The sequence below is a fragment of the Talpa europaea genome (genome assembly GCF_964194135.1).
Source record: "Talpa europaea genome assembly, chromosome: 7".
NCBI classification, from domain to species: domain Eukaryota; kingdom Metazoa; phylum Chordata; class Mammalia; order Eulipotyphla; family Talpidae; genus Talpa; species Talpa europaea.
This window is the reverse complement of record NC_140074.1, coordinates 100,485,654-100,503,905: the sequence shown is the minus strand read 5'-3', so window position 1 is coordinate 100,503,905 and position 18,252 is coordinate 100,485,654. Positions and strand designations below refer to the sequence as shown.

At 51.5% G+C, this 18,252-nt stretch overlaps 1 protein-coding gene across 2 annotated transcripts in view; it reads right to left on the bottom strand.

The window, feature by feature from the left end:
- PEMT (phosphatidylethanolamine N-methyltransferase) overlaps positions 1-18,252 on the bottom strand; it is a gene marked incomplete at its 5' end in the record, with an annotated part of 55,565 nt that overhangs the window by 18,175 nt on the left and 19,138 nt on the right. For both annotated transcript variants that reach the window (XM_084236173.1, XM_084236174.1), the window contains one exon: positions 1,627-1,742. In XM_084236173.1, the coding sequence (XP_084092299.1) occupies positions 1,627-1,742 (116 nt within the window). The remainder of the gene's footprint in view (positions 1-1,626; positions 1,743-18,252) is intronic.

Genomic DNA, 18,252 nt, shown 5'->3' with positions numbered 1-18,252 from the left:
CTCCATCAGGGTTGAGGGGTGAGATCTCTCCAGCCTTCTGCCCTTTCCACTCACTCCTGGGGGGACTCTAGGAGGTAAACTAGAACAGGGCTTGTGGAGAAGCAGACTCCCACCTGCAGTGGGGGCACCTGGGTCTCTCCACCCAGTTTTAGGCTCAGATGGGCTACTGAGTGACCCCCTGCTGACAGCAGCCTGGAATCCCCCTCCACTGTAAGAACGAGGAGCATTTCACATAGTCTAGACTTCCTGCTCCCAATAGCTCAGCCCCGGGCGGTGCGCACCAGCACTATGAATGGAGTAAATCTTTTTTCCCCTAGCCTCTGCCCAGTCTGATGCTGGCTAATCCCCTGCCCACATCAGGCTCTCTGAGTTCTAAAACTTTAAACAAATCCCAAATCATTGCTTCCTGCCAAGGCTCACTTTCCTCAGCTGTGCTAAGGGACTTGAGACAGCAAGGCCGTGAGCCAAGCCCCTTGCCCCCGTGTGTAGTGCACAAGGGCTCTCGGGAGAAGTGTCTTCATGTCATTCAATCAGGGCAGCTGCCACGGGCCCCCACCCCATGGTCAGGGCCAAGGACCTGAGACATCCACCCTGGTCTGGAGAGGAGGAAGGAGAGAACAGCAGCCTGAAGGGCCAAGAAGCAAAGCTCCAGCAAAGATCCATCCAGTAGGGAGGGCTGGCTTGGGCAGGTACCTCTTAATCACACTGTCTTGATGGTGGGAAGGTGGCAAGGGTGGGTAGCAAGGGTCCTGACTCAGAGTGGAAAGCTGGGCAAGCTATCCTCAGGGTATGAGTATGAGGGCCAAGTCACCACCCATGCCCACCCTGGCCACGTCCCACATGCCAGAGATAGGACTCAGGCATGATGTAGGCCATGGGGAGGGCAGTGCCAAAGGAGCAGCTGCCACCGGCCCCCCAAGGGTGGCTCCCACATGCAGGTGTGGGCCACCCGAGCTCCTCATTGGTCCAAAAGAGAGATGAGGAGACTCGGGTGCCAGCTGTCATTTTTAAAAGCACTGCATGGGTTACATTCAGTGGAGCTGGTGTGCTGCCCGCTCACAGAACTGAGGTGGTGAGACAAAGCTCAGGGACAGCCATGTCTGGGGACTGGACCCCACTCTCCTCCTCAAGTCCTCACCCTCCTTCTCTCACCCTCCTTCTCTCACCTCCCTTGGGTCTGGGCAGCAGAGATCACTCCAGGATCCTGAGGGTGGTGCTTCTAGAACAAGTATGGCTGACCTGGGCTTTCTTCGATGGAAGGTAACATTTCCCAAGCCCCAAGGTGGACGAGCAGCTTGCTGACACCAGCCTGTGTCTGAGGTTCCTGCATGGCTCCCTCCATACATTGGGTGTGGGGATGTGAGCCTGAGGACCACCCAGCCTCATGCACTCCCCTGTGCCCAAGACACAGGCACTGACCCCTTCCCAAGTCACTAGGACTCCTCTGCTGACAGAAGCTCATTGCCCAGAGGAGTGAGGGGTAGCTTGCCGTGACAGGAGCCCTGAAATGCACAGTGCCCTATGTGTTTGGATACAACGTGCCCCACATCTTAATGGACCCCAACACTGCCTGCAGTGGCTATCCCTCCACCTCAGGTGCTGTGGATATGGGTCTGGAGGACTTACCAATGCGAACGCAGAATGTTCAACAGCAAAATGGCACCACCAAGGGCATAGCAAGCCAGGTAAGGGGATCCAAAGGCCTTGCTCATCTTGCGAGTTTTGTGTTCCCATCTTGCAACCTAAACAGTGGGAAAGAGAGGAGGAGGAAACGTCAGAAGTTTGTTGGGAAGAATCCAGGGCAAAGGAGGAGGTGGGGGAGCAGGTATCCAAGGTCCAAGTCTGTGTCCAAGACTCTGAAGCCCTCAATTCTGAGTAGAAGGAATTCCACACGGGAACAGCTCTATGTCTAGCACCGCAGGGATTTCCAAACATTCTCAGTTCTATCGGGACAGACAAGTTCCTTCTGGAAACAGTCTTTCAACCAAACATATCCCAAGTGCATCAAGAAGGAGCAGCAGGACCCTGATGAACTTCAGGACCTTCCTCCTGGTCTAGAGCCCCATCATACACATTCCAACACAAAGGAGGAGGGCGACCCTGCAGCCTGGGCCCAGAGCCCAACTGCACCCTGAGGGCACTCACAGGGCAGCCACTGGCAAGCCAGGAAGAGGTTATCTGAATCCTCACCCAGACTCGGCTGCCCTAGGGTTCCCCAAGGCACAGACTTTTGAGCTTTTCATTTTTAGTCACAGAATATTATTTTTTTAAGCTAATTACATCTAGAATCAACCACCAACACCAACAGTGGAGCAAAGTGAACAGACAGCTCTAACAAATGCCCCTCCAGCCTCTGCTGGTCTCCACAGAAACACACTGGAGACTGAGCAGGGTGGGAGGAGAGATGGGGGGAAGAGGGGCTGGAAAGGCAAGTAGGCAGCTGGGGACACAGCAGAGGAGATGAATGGGAGTCTGGCCAACTCCACTCATACACAGCCTTATAAATGGATACAGGCCTATGAATGGAGGGCTCGCAGGCCCACTCCTGTCCGTCATGCTGCAGTTCTGGGACGGCTATAAATCCCACAGGCTAGAAGGACCACTGTCTCTATTATGGCCTCAGCAATGATCTTGTCTGCAACCCCAACTGACTTCCCAAATGGACCTGCCTTTCCCAGCAATTAATCAGTTGCTGTTTAGAGTGATTAGCAGCTCCAGGTCCACCAATGATTTGGCCCCAGGCCACCGACTCTCTGACTCTCCCCTAAGGCAGAGATGTCTCCAAGCCTGTTCTCGTGGCTTAGGGCAGTAACAGGCTGGGGATGGAGGGGTACAGGCTGAAGTTTACAGGAAGGAGAGGTGAGTCAGGTGGCATCTGGGCCTTCCCCTCAATCACAACTCTGCTGTTGGCACCAGTTCTCCTGGAAGGTAAACAAGCCCTTTGTCCGGCTCTGGGCAGACGGCCTCTGTTGACCCCGTGGGAAGCTCCATCCCAGCTCAGAAAGAGGAAGGGGTGTGCCCAAAGGGCTGAAGAGAGGCAGGCAGGCTGGTGTTGGTGCTGTGAAAGCACCAGGGGGTCCCAACACCCAGTGGCACAAAGGGCCTGGGGCCTCTGACTCAAACTCCTCATGGTTACTTCATGTTCTTAAGTAACTTTTTGGAGATGAAATTCAAAGTGGTTTTTAGTTGTGCAAATGTCACCATGGTCTAATTTCAGAACATTTCCATCATCCCACATAGAAACCCCATACCATTAGCATCACTCTCCAGCCTCCTCCCAGCCCCTGGCAACCACTCACTAATCTACTCCATGGATTTGCCTCTTCTGGAAGTTTCTTATAAACAGAATCATACAGTGTGACCTTTGACTGGTTCCTTTTAAGGTTCATCCACAGTGTAGCACGTGTCAGTACTTCATTCCTTTTTATGACTGATAACATCCCACTGTAGGAAAACACTCTATTCTGTTTACTCATTCAGCAGTTGGCCATTTGGATTGTTCCCACCATTGGACTATTATGGATAATGCTGTAACGTGCGAGTGTTTGTGTAGACCCGTCTCCGTTTCTCTTGGGTGCATATCTAGGAGTGGAAGTGCTAGGTCATGCATTACCTTTTTGAAGAACTGCCAGACTTTTCCATGGTGGCTGCCCCATTTCACATCCTTGTAGCAGTGTATAAGCGCTCCAGCCCTTCCACGTCCTCATCAACACTTGTTGTTTTCCCTTTTTAAAGACTGATCTGGGTCTCCCCTGGTGGCGCAGGTTGTTGAGCGCAGTGCTGTGAAGTTGTCTGCAGCCTCTGCAGCGCCGGTTTGATCCCGGCCGGTCGGCGAGGGTCCCATATGGCGTGGCAGACCTCTTCTGTCTCGCCCACTGCTCCCCTCAGCAGTGTATTTCGTCAGTCTGCCTGTTCTGGTCCCCGCTCTGTCTCTGGTGAATCCTCTCACCCTCCCGCACATCTGGCCGGTACCCCGGTTCTTGTATAAATAAATAAATAAATCTTAAAAAAAAATAAAGACTGGCCATTCTGATGGGGGTTAAGTGGCAGGTCAGGGTGGCTTTGATTTGAATTTCCCTCTTCCCACGCCAGTTGCTGGTTTTTTTTTATCTTCTTTGGAGAGAAGTCTGCACAGGTCTTTTGCACATTTTTTATTGGACTGTCTTTTTGTTGTTGAGTTGTATGAGCTCTTTATATACTCTGGGTACAAGGTCTTTATCAGATTGATGATTTACAAATAATTTCTCCCATTCTGTCAGTTGTCTTTTCACTTTTCTCACAATGTCCTTTGATGGACAAGAGCTTTTTAAGTTGTTGGACTACTCTGTCTTGCCTGTAGCATTCAACCCAATCTCCTCTCAAACCCCCCGACCTCCAAGGGCTAGGGTGTATGTATGGCATCTGGCTGAGTGTGCCTAATATTCTGAAGTAGAGATCACTGCCATATCTGCCCTCAGGGTGCACAGCATCTACCAGGGCAATGCAGAGTTAAGGTTCTGTCTGTGTGCCCACCGCTGCCCTGGGAGCAGTGTGGCCATGTGGCCAGGCATGTCTGCACTAGATTGGGAAGGTTCCTGGGGTTGTCAGACTTCAGTACATGATGTGTGGTCTGCACAGGGTTCCTTCTGGAGAACACCCATGAAGAAGACACAGTCACCCTCCAAGCAGCCACACCAACAGGTAAAGAGAGGCCCTTCCAGAAGAACTGCCCATCAGAAAAGACAGAAACGAGCCTTACCCAGAGGACACAGCATGGGGTCAAACATGAAACCTAGCAAAGGGAGGCTAGGGGAACACAGGGGTCAACACTGTCTGAAAACCCAGAGATTTCTAGACAGTAACAATAAGAATCACAATGACTACAGTATTTGGCATTTCACAATTTCAAGTGCTTTCACTTGAGCTTACTGAATCCTCAAAACAAGCCTGGGGTGAGGCGATTTAGCCCCTCTGGCATTTGAGAAAGCCTTAGAACTGATTGGTGGGTCACAGTCAGAAAGGAAGCAGAACAAAGGCTCCTGACCCAGTGATCCTTCTGTCCCTGGAGACTCTCTTTCCACCTTCCTCATTAGCCCAGCTGTTTCTCGATCCAGCCACCTTTGTCATGCCTTGTTCCTAGTGTGCTTAAAATATAGCTTTAAGGCCACGGATATTGTTTTTACTGGTTGAAGGGATCATGCTTTCAAACAGTGTTGAAGTCTGTTAGAAACCACCACCTGCTGTCAGGTATGCCTGGGTGGGCCATGGACACCACAGATGCTACACCCTGTGCAAAGGGACAGTCACCACCCACGTTATGCAGACATCGAAGAGTGCCTTCTGTCTGATTCTACTCACATGAAGCTCCAAAACAGGCAGAGCCCATCTACACAGACACAGTCAGAGCTAGGGTCTGAAGGGCCAGGGCTGTGTCGGGGAGGAGAGACAGCATAGGAGGGGCAGGAGAGGGTGTGCTAGGGAAGGAAGCGCCCTGTTCTTGATCTGGATGGTAGCTACAGGGGCAGATGCATTTGTCAAGATTCATGGAACTGTACACTTAAAATATGTGCACTTTGTTACATTTATATTGCACCTCAAAAAACCTGAATTTTAAAAATCCAGTCTCTTCTGAATTCTAGGGACAGCCCTGGGAGTCTCCCCACATGGTACTCCAAGAGTCCTGGTCCCCCCTGCAAAGGGGAGTCTTTCCCACTTTTACGAGGCCTATGTAGGCATCCAAGAACCCCAGCCCAGAGTACACGTGCCTCCCCCTAAACCCCCTGCTTCTACAGTCAAAGCACACTTCCCTCCTGGGGTGGCCAGGAGGGAAGCCCATTCTCTAACTAACAAGCCTGGGCTGGGGTCTCCGGACTCCCGGCATGGCCGCTGCTGTGCTATGGCCAGTGAGATGTCTTTCCACCACGGCCCTTCTGGGACCATTCTGCCACCCTCAGCCTCCCAGACAGCCCGCCCACAGCTGCCCAGGGAACACAGCAGGGAGACAAGTGCACTTTCAGAGCAATCTAGTAACAAAGGCAGCAAGGCCCAAAACCAGACTGTACGGGAAAGGGAGAGGAAAAGCAGACAAGTGACTAACTACTACCTGCCCGCTGGTTGGCCGGTACCAGATCAGGCTGTTATTTCTAGACAATCAATAAATCAGCAGCCAGTGGCCCCGCTGGATCTGAGGTTAATATCCCTCCCTGCCTGGCAGCTCACCTTCCCGGCTTCGGGTGCCCAGCTGCACACTTCATCCTATTATGAGGCCGGAAGCAGGCAGCTGAGGGTGACCTCCAGGGGCTAGCCGCCAGAGCGGGTGTGGGATGACGCACATCGCCGACCTGAGGACTGCGTGCACTCGGGGCTACAGGGCACGGTTGGAGGCGGAATGACGGTAGCTATGCTGTCAAGTGCTCCTGGATTTGCTTCTCTTCTAGATTTCCATAATCCCAACATGGAGGGAACTCACCCAACCCTCCCCTACACTAGGCCCATCCACCTCCCAGGGTGCAGGGATAAATACATCTGCTCCAGCCTCCTCTGGGGTGGTGGAGAATGCCCAGCTCTCCCTGGAAGCCTGGCCCAAGAGCAGGCACTGCCGTCTTATCACTTCTGGGTCCCGAAGATACAGGAAGGGGCCACACAGATGGTGCTGTCCTTCGAGGGGGGCAGTCCTGCCGTCTGTCCTCGGAGGTGAGCCCCTGCAGTTTTTGATGAGGCCTACACCTCTTTCTGGCTCTTTCCTGGCTCTACTCTTGGCATGCCTAGGGGCTGCATCCTTGGACTCTCACAGATTCATAACTGGCAGCCCAAGATGTGCTTTGATCAACTGCACAGCATTTTAAAAATATTTGATCCAAAATTCAATATTCAGAGCTTTCACCTTAAACGCCAGGCATACGGTTTGCTGTGAAAAATCTGGACAATGAGACTATTGTGGGTCTTTAGGTGGATTATTTTTCCCCTTTCTCTCAGCTTCCTGATGCATAAAATGGGGCTAATACTATACACATATGTGGTACAACTGGGAGGAGAATCTGCACTATCTCGGAGAGTAGCTGTGAGGAGTCGCCACACAGAAGATGCATGGAGCATGTTGAGCTCCACAGACATTTAGGTGGTGTGGCCATGGTTGTTTTTATCTAGTGGGAGTTGTTTTTATAGGTGGAAGTTGAGAGGCATAATGGTCTGGCTGCTGGCCGACAGGGCACAGCGAAGCACATGAAGAAAGTCTATTGCGAAGCAGCATCCCGGGAGGGAAGACAGACCCTGGCTCATACTGGACGCCAGGCCGCTCAGCTGTCAGTTCCTCCCCTCCCTGGCCAGCGCCTGATGCTCACCCAACGCTGCCTCCCTCCCTCTCCATGTGCTACTCCAAGTCCACTCAGGGCCCAGCTGCAGCTACAGGAGTTCTGAATTCCTCGGCCAAGTCAGGCCCACACAATCTCAGCACAGGCCCTCAACCTGGGGACTGGGCATGTTACATGGTTCATGACCATCCCACACTGATGCAGAGGGCCAAGTAACTTTTGTGAGGAAAAGCCAGAGTTGCCATAAGCTATTTTTTTTTTTAAAGATTTATTTATTTATTTATTTATTTATTTATTTATTTATTTATTTATTTATACAAGCACTGGGTACAGTCAGAAGCGCGGGAGGGTTAAAGAATTAATCAGAGCCAGAGTGGGGAACAGAACAGACTGACAAAATACACTGTTGAGGGGAGCAGGGGGCACAGCGGGAGAGGTCTGTCGCACCATGTGGGACCCTCGCTGGTAGCCGGGGATCGAACTGGCACTGTAGAGGCTGTGGGCAGCTTTGCAGCCCAGCGCTCAACCGCTGCGCCACCAGGGGAGGCCCAGATTTTTTTTTTTTAAGATTTATTTTTTATGCATACAAGAACTGGGGTACAGACCAGAGGTGTGGGGGTGAGAGGATCACCAGAGACACAGTGGGGAACAGAACAGGCAGACTGACTGAAATACACTGCTGAGGGGAACAACGGGCGAGTCAGGAGAGGTCTGCTGCACCATATGGGTTGCTCCCTGGCAGGCCAAGGAATTGAACTCGTGCTGCAGTGGCTGTGGGTAGCCTCACAGGTTGCATCTTAACCCCCTGCGCCAGCAGCGAGGCCCGCCATAAGCTTTTCAAAGGGACCCACAGATCCAAAGTAAGGACCACTGATATAGCCCCTCTCCTTCCTTCTGGATGATGAGGTCACTCCCCTGCCGGGCACTCCACACAGTGGCATGACCTCATGTCACATCTGGGGGGTGGTGCCATAGTGAGGTTCAAGGTCTCCTGCTTCTCCATGCTGCTTTGATCCACCCCATGTCAATGGCCATAGAGCAAGGAGAGAAGATGGGGTAGGCAGGCATATTCTCAGTGTCACCAGACACAGGGCGGGAGACAGGGCCCAGGTAGACAGGTAAGTCTCACAGGTAGACAAGATGGGTTCACATTCTGGCTCCCACACTACCTAGAACAGTTTGGATGCACAGGAGTGAAGGCAGTATTCTAACAGGGCCCATAACAATGGCGCCCACCAGGGGTCTATCAGCTGCAGACAGTCCCACCCTAGAGAAGGGCCCCTCAGGGAGCAAAGGAGGGAGATTTCTACCTGCTCCATGGGATGAGCTTGAGAATGGGTAAAAAGGCAGATGCAGGGGCATATGTGCCCTGTTGTCATGCAAAAAGTGGGTATTAACGTGTTTTTAGAAAGAAACCACAGAAGGTTAAACCAGGAACTAATTAAAACTGTCAGGCTTTCCTGGTGGCCTAGGGGTTAAGTCTCAGGGTTATCACCACTACAGCCCACCTCAATGGCCTGAGTTCCATCCCTGGCCAAGGAGCTACCCACATGGTGCTGTAGACCTCTACTGACTCATCCGCTGCTCCCCTCAGCAGTGTATTTCAGTCAATCTTCCTGTTCTGCTCCCCACTCTGTCTCTGGTGAATCCTCTCACCCACAACCCCTCCCGCACCTCTGGCCTATACCCCAAGTCTTTTACACAATAATAAATAAAATCTTAAAAAAAAAAAAAAAAAAAACAATCCGTCACCTACAAGTGTGGGGAGGGACAGATGCCAGACATTTATGAATGCTTTTTGTTTTGTAATGTTGACTGGAACTGTGTTTAGCAATAGCTAAAACTCCAAAAATTAAGGGGGCCTCCCTGGTGGCGCAAGGGATTAAGTCTCAGCACAATGAAACTATAAGCAGCACCAGTTCAATCCCCAGCCAGGCAGCTAACCCACATGGCGCAGCAGACCTCTCCTGTCTCGCCCACTGCTCCCCTCAGCAGTGTATTTCAGTAGATCTGCCTGTTCTGCTCCCCACTCTGTCTCTGGTGAGTCCTCTTACCCCCTGCACCTCTGGCCTATACCCCAGCTCTTGAATGCATAAATAAATAAAAATAGATCTTAAAAAAAAAAACTAGATAAAAGAAGGGGAAAATAAAATCCATGTAATTAAAAGAAAGTTTAGGGTAGAAATCAACAGAAAGCAGATAAACAAAAGTGAAAAATCAGCGAAACCAAGAGATGGTTCCCTGCCTGAGAATATGAATAAAACTTCTTACCCATACTAATCAAGGGGGAAAAGACATTAAGAATGAAAGAGATGATATTCCTACAGATTTTGTTGATGTTAAAGGGATACATAAACAAAGTACACAAACAAGTTTATTCCAGTAAATTTGATAGCTTAGGAAAGAGATATATTCCTTGAAAGAATGATTAAGATGTCATTTCTCCCCTGACTGGTCTACAGATTGAACACAAACAAAATCCCAACAAAGTTTCTTTGTTACTTGGTAAATTGACAAACTGATTCTCTTAATGCATATAGAAATGCAAAAGACTTAGACAGCCCAAACTCTGAAAAAACAAACAAACCAACAAATTTGGGCTTGCACAACCAGATCGTCAGCTGTTTTATAAAGCAGCAGTCATCAGGACCACGTGGTACTAATATAGAGAGAACTAAGTCTAGAAATAAACCACATATGTAAGGACAACTGACTGTGAAAAAGTGCAAAGGCAATCCGGTGGGTTTTTTCAACAAATGGCACTGGACATCATCTGCCAAAAAGTGAACTTCAATCTATAACCCAAACCAAAACGAACTCAAAATGGATTATATTGCAAGATCTAAACATAAAACTTGGAGCTATAAAACTCTTAGAGGAAAACATGTTAGAAAATCTTACTGACCTTGAGTTATGCAATGATTCCTTAGATACATAGTGAAAAGCATGATTCATGAAAAGAAAAAAATGGATTAATTGAACCGTGGGACTCAGGTCCTTATCTGAGGGTCACACCCTTTCCTGGGTTTCTGTGGATAGTGTCTGCTGAATAACTGGGGTGACTGTGGTTCCAGTAATTCTGTCACTCTGTTTCCATGTGACCGACCGTGGCCTCTAGAACACAATCTCCTCATCTGTGGAGTGAAGGCTCTGGAGGAAAAACAACCCTGGCTCTCAGGATGGCAGCTAATGCTGACACAGGGCTTAAGTCTCCCAACAACCCCCTGGGGGCGTGCAGCTGGATGCCTGCTTCAGAGGACATGATGAGGACACACAGGGAGTATGTGGACCCACAGGGTGTGAGTCGGGCTACGATACCAGTGTGGAGTGGCCTGAAATACCCAGCATCCTCCTCTCTGCCTGGAGTTCACACCACCCTCTCCCTGCCCAGGAACCTTCTGGGCTTCTCATGCCCCATTAAGATGCCCCCTCAAGAGGGCCTCAGCAGCATCTGCACTCAGGCAGCACAAAGCCACCCAAATCTTGCAGTGGACTCTGACTGCTGGAGTGTGGGGCCCTCTCAGGAGAGAAGAGGGGCAGCTTGAAAGACAAACCCAAATGCCACCTTTGTGGCCCCCTCTCCCCTCACAGGTTCCAAATAAGGGCAGAGTGGAAGGAAAGATAAGATGGAGCAGGAGAAAGAGAAAGGGAGCCCGGGTTACTCTCAGCTCCTACAGGCTCTGCCCGTGAGGGAGGCAGACAAGACTTCTGCTGGGCCCCAGCCCTGGACCAGGTCGGGTGGGCAGGCCTGACCACCTGGGTTCAAATCCTGGTCCTGCATGAGGGATTCACCTCCACTGAACTTTGGAAGGGAATTTGGGATGTGGGCAAGGCCTGGTTCAGGTCCCTCCTGCCACCCAGCCTTCCAGGGGCCAGGGAATATTTTGTTGACTCAGGAGGTGGTCACATACCTATGACTTGGATGGGACCTTGTCCTGGTACCCAACCTGCCATCTCAAGAGGGTCTGGAAAGAGACAGTGCCCTCGGCAGGAGTTGGCTAGGCTGCAAGACCCATTGCGAGTAACCTCCTGTCTCCCTGTCTGAGAGGGGACCAGTGCAGAGCTGGGGTCCCGCGCTGTTAGAGGAGGGGTGCTTATAGACACACCATCTGTCCCCACCTTCACAGGAAGCCAGAAAGTTCACCATGAGAAAGGCCTAGAACTCTGTCACTCACTCCATTTGCTATATGGCTTCTCCTAGGAGGGTTATTACAACATGGCCTGAGAGTCCCAAGCATGTTACATATCTCAATGCCACAGTCATCACTTAAGTGGACCAAATATCTATTTTTAAATTTTACTAACAAGGAACCCTAAAAGGAAAGGGAGAGGTAATTGCTTTATCAAAAGATTTGCTCTGAGATTCATCTGCATGTGTGGACTTTCCTACCGTGCTGATACTGTTTGATTTTTGCTCAGCTTTTTAGGATTCACTTTTTATTTATTTTAAATAAAACAAGGTCTACCTGTACAAAAACCACTGGAAAAATAGCCAAGGAGAGTGTGGCTCTTCAAATATTACCAAATATAGAGCAAAATCAGGTCTGCATTCTTTGGTCAATATTTACATGGACTTCAGCCGGCCTCAGAAAGGAAATTTGAAAGCAGTACATGGCCAGAGAGTTGTCTGGATACGCTGGCTTCGATAAGAAGCATCACAGGCGGGACCAGTGTGGGACACCCCATCAATTTCATCATAGTATTTAGCATGTACAATCAGCCAGCTTTTTTTTTTTTTTCTGAAAAAAAAAAAAAATTTATAAGGGGGGGCTTTAAAAAAATTTAGGTCAGGTTTATTGTAGTAAAAAATCCTCACACAATAGAAATGTTTTGTTTTTAGTGTAGAGTCCTGTGAGTTTTAAAACATATAGCCATGCAAGCCACCTCTGCCACCCTGAGAAATCGCCACGATCCTTTATAGCTGGACCCTGGCACCCTGACCTGCTTTCTGTCCCCTCCTTTTTGGCTTTTCCAGTATGTCACACACATGGACAGGGAGTGGCGTGAATCGGCAATGTGCTCCTTCTGTGGCTGTGCGGGAGGAAGCCATGCTGGGGTGGACTTCGAGGCTAGCGGAGCCAAGCCCGGCTCAGGGACACTTGACTGTCACAGGACTCTGCCACTAATAAAGCCCTACAGACAGCAGCTCACAGGGTTTTGTGAGCACATGTGTTTGCACTACTCCTGAGGCCTGCTGGGCAAGTGTCCGTTCAGTGGTCTGAGATGGCTGAGGTCTCGGCCCAGGGACTCCACCCCTTCTCTCTGCCAGAGCGCCTATTCTCCATCCCCACCCACTGCCTGGGGATCCTCCACGAGGGTGGCAGGAAAGACTGACCAGGTCGGTGGCAGGGATGATGGCCACCACACCCCCACAGCCCAGGCCCAGGGGTAGGGGAGGGACATACCTAAATGTCAGGCAATGCAGAGCAGTGGCACAAGTGGGCAGCAAGCAAAGGCCTGGGCTGAGAGGACAGAGACCCCTTTGTGGAAGAGAATCCTAGCTGAGATTTGCAAGCAGAGAAAGGAAAGGGGTAACAACACACCCAGACCTGACCTGTGGCCAGAAAGGGCATTAGTGGTGCAGGCAGGGAGCCTCGGGGGCTCACTTGAGGGGGGAAGAAGGGAGACCCAGTCCTGAACCCCTCAGTGCCAGCCCTCTTTCCAACCTCAACTCCACATCCCCAGACTGCCCACTGTCTAGGGAGCAGGGACCCGCACAGAGCACCTATGGTATCTTGCAGTACAGCCAGTGACTGTCACCCACAGAGCTGGACAAGCCAGGACAGGCTGATGCCTGTCAGGTGGCAGCACCAGGGGTGGGTGGGCTTACATCCCTACAGACTTGGTCCCCGGCTCCAGCAGGCAGGGCAGCAGTAGTATCTGCCAAAGAGGACACTCACTGGGCTTGAGAAGTCAGCCCTAGACCCAAGGCTGTGGTAGGCAAAAAGCAGAAGCTAGCAAGCATTTCTCTAGGCCTCCAGGGGTAAGTATTTCCAAGTCCATGTCCCAGACAAGCCATCTGAAATTTAGAGAGGGGAAGGAACCTGCCCGAGATCACAGCAGCAGGACAGTCAACTACAGCTGCAGAGTGGCTTCACGAGGCCCTGCCCAGGAGAAACAGGCCGCTGGTCCTGGCTCCAAGGTCAACCACGTGGGTCCAGCCCCCAGACACCCACCTGCCCTGTGCTGGCTCCAAGAAGGTCTTTTGGGGCCAAAGAAGCCATTAGTGAATATTAGAATATAAGTGCCTGAGTCAGAAGGACAAAGTTAATCTTGTTATTCTTTAAGGCAAGCGCTGTGCTGAGGAAAGCGGTTTGCCTAATTGAGCTCCCTCACAGTTAATCCAGGAAAAAGGGGCCAAGTCTCCATGGACTGGTGTGACATAGCCAGCAGGACCCTGGCTTGGGACAGAGAAAGGCCGCTCAGGTGACCCCAGATGAGCTCAATCACCTTTCCACAGCCTCTAGATTACCTTCTGGCCTCACCCCAGTGCCACCTCCAATAACCCACCTAGCTAATGCTTTCATGCACTCAGGGCGCCAAGGAGCTGGGCCAGGCCTATCTCTTGGGAGATCACTGTCCTTCTAGAGAGCAAGCTGAACCACAGCAAGGACACAACAGGTCAAAAGCAGGGTGTCTTGGGCCTCCCCCGGTGGCACAGATGGTTGAGCGCAGCGCTGTGAAGCTGTCCATAGCCTCTGCAGTGCCGGTTGGATCCTGGCCGGCGAGGGTCCCACATGGCGTAGCAGACCTCTCCTGTCCCGCCCGCTGCTCCCCTCAGCAGTGTATTTCAGTCAGTCTGCCTGTTCTGTTCCCCGCTCTGTCTCTGGTGAATCCTCTCACCCTCCTGAGCATCTGGCCTGTACCCCGGTTCTTGTATAAATAAATAAATAAAATATAAAAAAAGAAAAAAAAAGCAGGGTGTCTCTATGTTTTGGTGGGATTGTTCACAAAGGACGAGAGTGTGAACCTTTTGACCACAATACCCTCCAATTCCTGGCATCTGTCATCTCTCGGATTTCTGAGGTAGTTTCACAGCCACTGCCTGTGGGACCCCTCAGCAGGGCCTTGGAGGTGGCAGGCACTGAGTGTGAGCTAAGGCCAAGTGAGGCAGACCAAGTGATGCACCCCATGGAGTATCATTGGGGTGCCCACGGCAGTGGAGGGATAACCCCCGGAAGCTCTGCCCAAGATGTGGCTGCCCTCTGATGCAGTTGCTGAAGGCAGGCTATGCCCCTTAGGCCCAGGTCCCTCATCTCAGAGCATTTCTTATCAAGAAGTCCCTTCAAGGGCTAGATCTAGCTCATGCCTTTTTTACCTTCTGAGTTTAACTATGCTCATGATTTGCTGGAGGTGACCCTAGTGACCCCCATTTACTTGTAACAACATGAAACTTTGCCAGCACAGAGGAAAGAGCACAAAGATTGAGCTCCCCATTCTGAGGAGTCTCAGTAACTCTGCCTTATATTAACAGAAGCCTTAAGGCTGCTTAAGGGAAAGGCTTAGAGGCCAGGGAGGCTGGAGGGAAGCACTGGGTAGGAGTCAGGAAGGCTGAGCACATACTGTGTGCACACACTGCTTAACACGCCGGGAGAGGTCAGATTTTACTGGGGTATGGTCTGGCAAGGGACAGGAGGACAAGCAGGCCAGCCAGGCCACTGTTTGCCAGTCAGGAAGCTGAGTGGCCCTTTAGGGTAGGAATGCCCTGTTGAGTTGATGAGGGCCTGGGACCAGATCAGGCCCACTTAGGAAAGGTCAAGAATGGCCATATCCTGTCATTTCCCTTGACTTTCCCAAAATGTATTTCTAGATTCCCTTAGGGATCTAAGGGACTCACAGGAGGTGTCAGTGTGTGACTCAGACTACCTGCTTCTGTGCTGGGCCCCATCTTCATGCGGGATCAAGTTCCTGTCCAGTGAGGGATGCTGTTGGGACCCATGCCTGCGTGAAGAAGCCGGGGGAGTGGCCCATCGGCTGTCTGTTCTGGGAGCTGCGGAATGTCAGAGCTGATGGGACATAACCCACATCCCTGTCCTTTACACATGAGGAGACCAAGGTTGTGGTGGGTCCTAGTGAATGGGGAGAACCATCTAGAAGGAGGATGGTCCCTGGAGTTGAGTGGTTAGAAACAAAGGTGCTGGGTTCAAGGCCAGACTTCCACTTTGCAGCTGCTTTCCAGCTTTGTGTGAATCATTTAACCTCTCTGGCCTCTATTCTCTTGTGTGTAAAATGAAGTGCCTCCCTCATGGGAAGTCACACAGACTCTGAGGGGCAGAGACCCCAGGGATTGAGTCCAGCCTGCAACATCACAGTGCAGCCCTTGAGAGCCTGCTGTTCACAACATTCTGAGGGACCCCACTTATCCCGGCTAGTCACCCTTGAAAGACCAAACACAGACCACCGCCGTGAGCCTCACACCACCTCTGCACCCCACCGCTCACCTCACACCTGGTTTGCCCCCAGTGAACCTCGGGTCTCCAGCATATTCCTTGACTCTCTTGCCACCTGAGGAGCTGTCCCCTTTACCCGCTGGCATCATACCCTGATCTTGGCCATGCTGAAGACCCTCTTACGGCTGCCATCCCTGGAGGGGCCAAATCTCAGAGCCAGTTCCACGGGCCTATGGGCAGTCCTATCTGTTTGGTGTCCTGAGCCTTGGCCTCCTCTCCTCAGGCAAGACAGATTTGATAGCAGGGCCTAGACCGTTCCTCCTGGGTAGGAGAGGAGTAGCACACATATCCAATGATTCATTCAGTCATTCCTTTCCAGAACAAATCTTACTCTTGCCTGTTTCTAAACTTTCACTCAGAATGTTCTCTTGTGCTGATGAAGGTATGCTGAGGTAGGACGTGTCCTTAGTTTTTGAGATGCTACAACAATGGTCAAAAGGGAAAATGTCATGGTGTTCATGACTTCAGCAAATACAGCAGAATGTTCTGGAATGTAGGTATTGGTTGTGGGAGATTTCTTCTCTTGCACTCTTGAAATTTGTCAACTAAAAACAAGTTCCCCTCTGCCTGAGAAAGCTACTCCTCTCAGGCCCATCTCTTTGCTCTGCCCTCTCTAGGCCCCTGGGCCACATGCCTGTGCCTAGTACCTTCTGCCCATGGGTGTTTTCTGACCCGACCTCACCTCCTCAGCGGCCTATGAACACCAAGGAGAGAGCGCCACACCTCGTTCCTCTTCACACTTCCCTGGGGTCCTGCACTGCTGAATCCTGATGTGCTAAGTGCTCATAACCAGTGCCACTTGTACATCTGGGCTCCCCTGGGTGAAGCCATCACTCACTGGGGAAGAAAGAAAATGACAGCATTGGAGAGAAGAGTGTGCCGCAGCCCAGGTGTGAGCAAGAACCTGCCAGACACCACTGCCACCCCCCAAGCCAGCCCTCAGTCTACCAGGCACACATGCAAATGACCCGGGCTCTGTCCTAGGGACAGCAAGACGCTCCACTTGCTGGCACAGGCTTCAGGCTGGTCCAGCCTCATGTGGTCAGGCCAGGGGAGCATGGACATGACAGGATTTAAGCAACCCAAACACTTCTGACATCTGCAAATTCTGCCAAGGACACAAAATAACAAGACAAGGAGATGGTGTTCACAGGGCTCTGAGCGGCAGCAGAGCGGCCACATCACCCGCTTTCTGTTCAGTTCACCAGGCCTCCAGCTCCCAGACACAGCGCCAAGATGCTCTGAAGCCAACCTGCACCCAGTCCCAGGGGAGTCCCACGATCTCATGGGGAGAGGAGGTGTCCTCAGCTGCATGTGTCACTGTTGGGGATGGGGCGGGGGGATGCTTTGGGTGTAAGAGGGAGGAGTGGTTCCCACTACAGGGGCTGGGCTGACCTGGCCTGTGGCCAAGGGGCAGGGTAGGCCCTTGGTGGCCTAGCAGAGCTCACAACCTAGAGGCAGGCCACAATTAGTTCCCAATAATTGCCAAGCTTACATGCCAAGGAAGGCGCCTCATTATCCTCACAGCTGCCGGCAAAGCTAAGTTGGGATTATTTCATTTGCCGCATGCTGACCCAGGCCTCTGCCCACTGGGCTTAGTTTTCTTTCCTCTTCTTTTAAAGGACAGAAGAGATGTGGCCAGGGGACTGAGTCTCTGCATGAGTCTAAGTGACCTGCAGGATGGGGAGGGCTTTGCCTGAAGAGGCTCAGGGAGCCCGTACCTCTCAAGGGCTGAGCAGAGAGCCACTCTCGCCTCCGAGTGTGCTCTCCAGCAGGCATGGCTCTTCTTCGGGCACCTAATGTTCCCTATTAGCAGCTCCACTGTCAATGCAGGCAGCGATTCAGAGACTCAGGATAATTAATTCAACAGCAAGTAATTCAGCAGACAAGGAGCCCCGTGATGCTATTTCACACCTGCCGAGGCCAAGTGAAATATTTACTACCAGCCAGACTCAACTGCAAGCAAATCCAGGCTTAAGCATCGCACTGCACATCAGCTATTTGGGCAGTGGTGGGGTCTCTGCCCAGTGCCAGGCACTGCCCTCAGGAGGCTTCAGTGGTGGGTTGGATGGACTAGATGTGACTGCCAAAGAACAGATGCTGGAAGAAGGAATAACTTGGGTTGGGGGTGTTAAGAAGGCCTCTGTCCGGGTGACTTTCACACCAAGGCCTAAGGGAAGAAATGGAGATGCTATACAGAACACAGAAAGGCCCTCAGGGCAGAAACGCAGGGCATGCAAAAGTCCTTCAGCTACCCAGACAGACATGTTTCCCACCTGTCCCAGTCTCCTGCCCTCCTCACAGGGCAGTAGGCTTGCCTGGACAACCTGGGACCTCCAGTGCCTGGGTTCTAGAAGGGAGAAGAAGGGTTTCTCCAGCTTGGTGTACAGTAAAATGAGGTATCTTACAGGAGAGAAGCCAGAAACTCTACAAAGGCTCACCAAGTCACTACAGTTGGCGACTGAGCTGTGGCAGATAGTTCCAAACACCATGTCAAGGGACAATGGATGTGG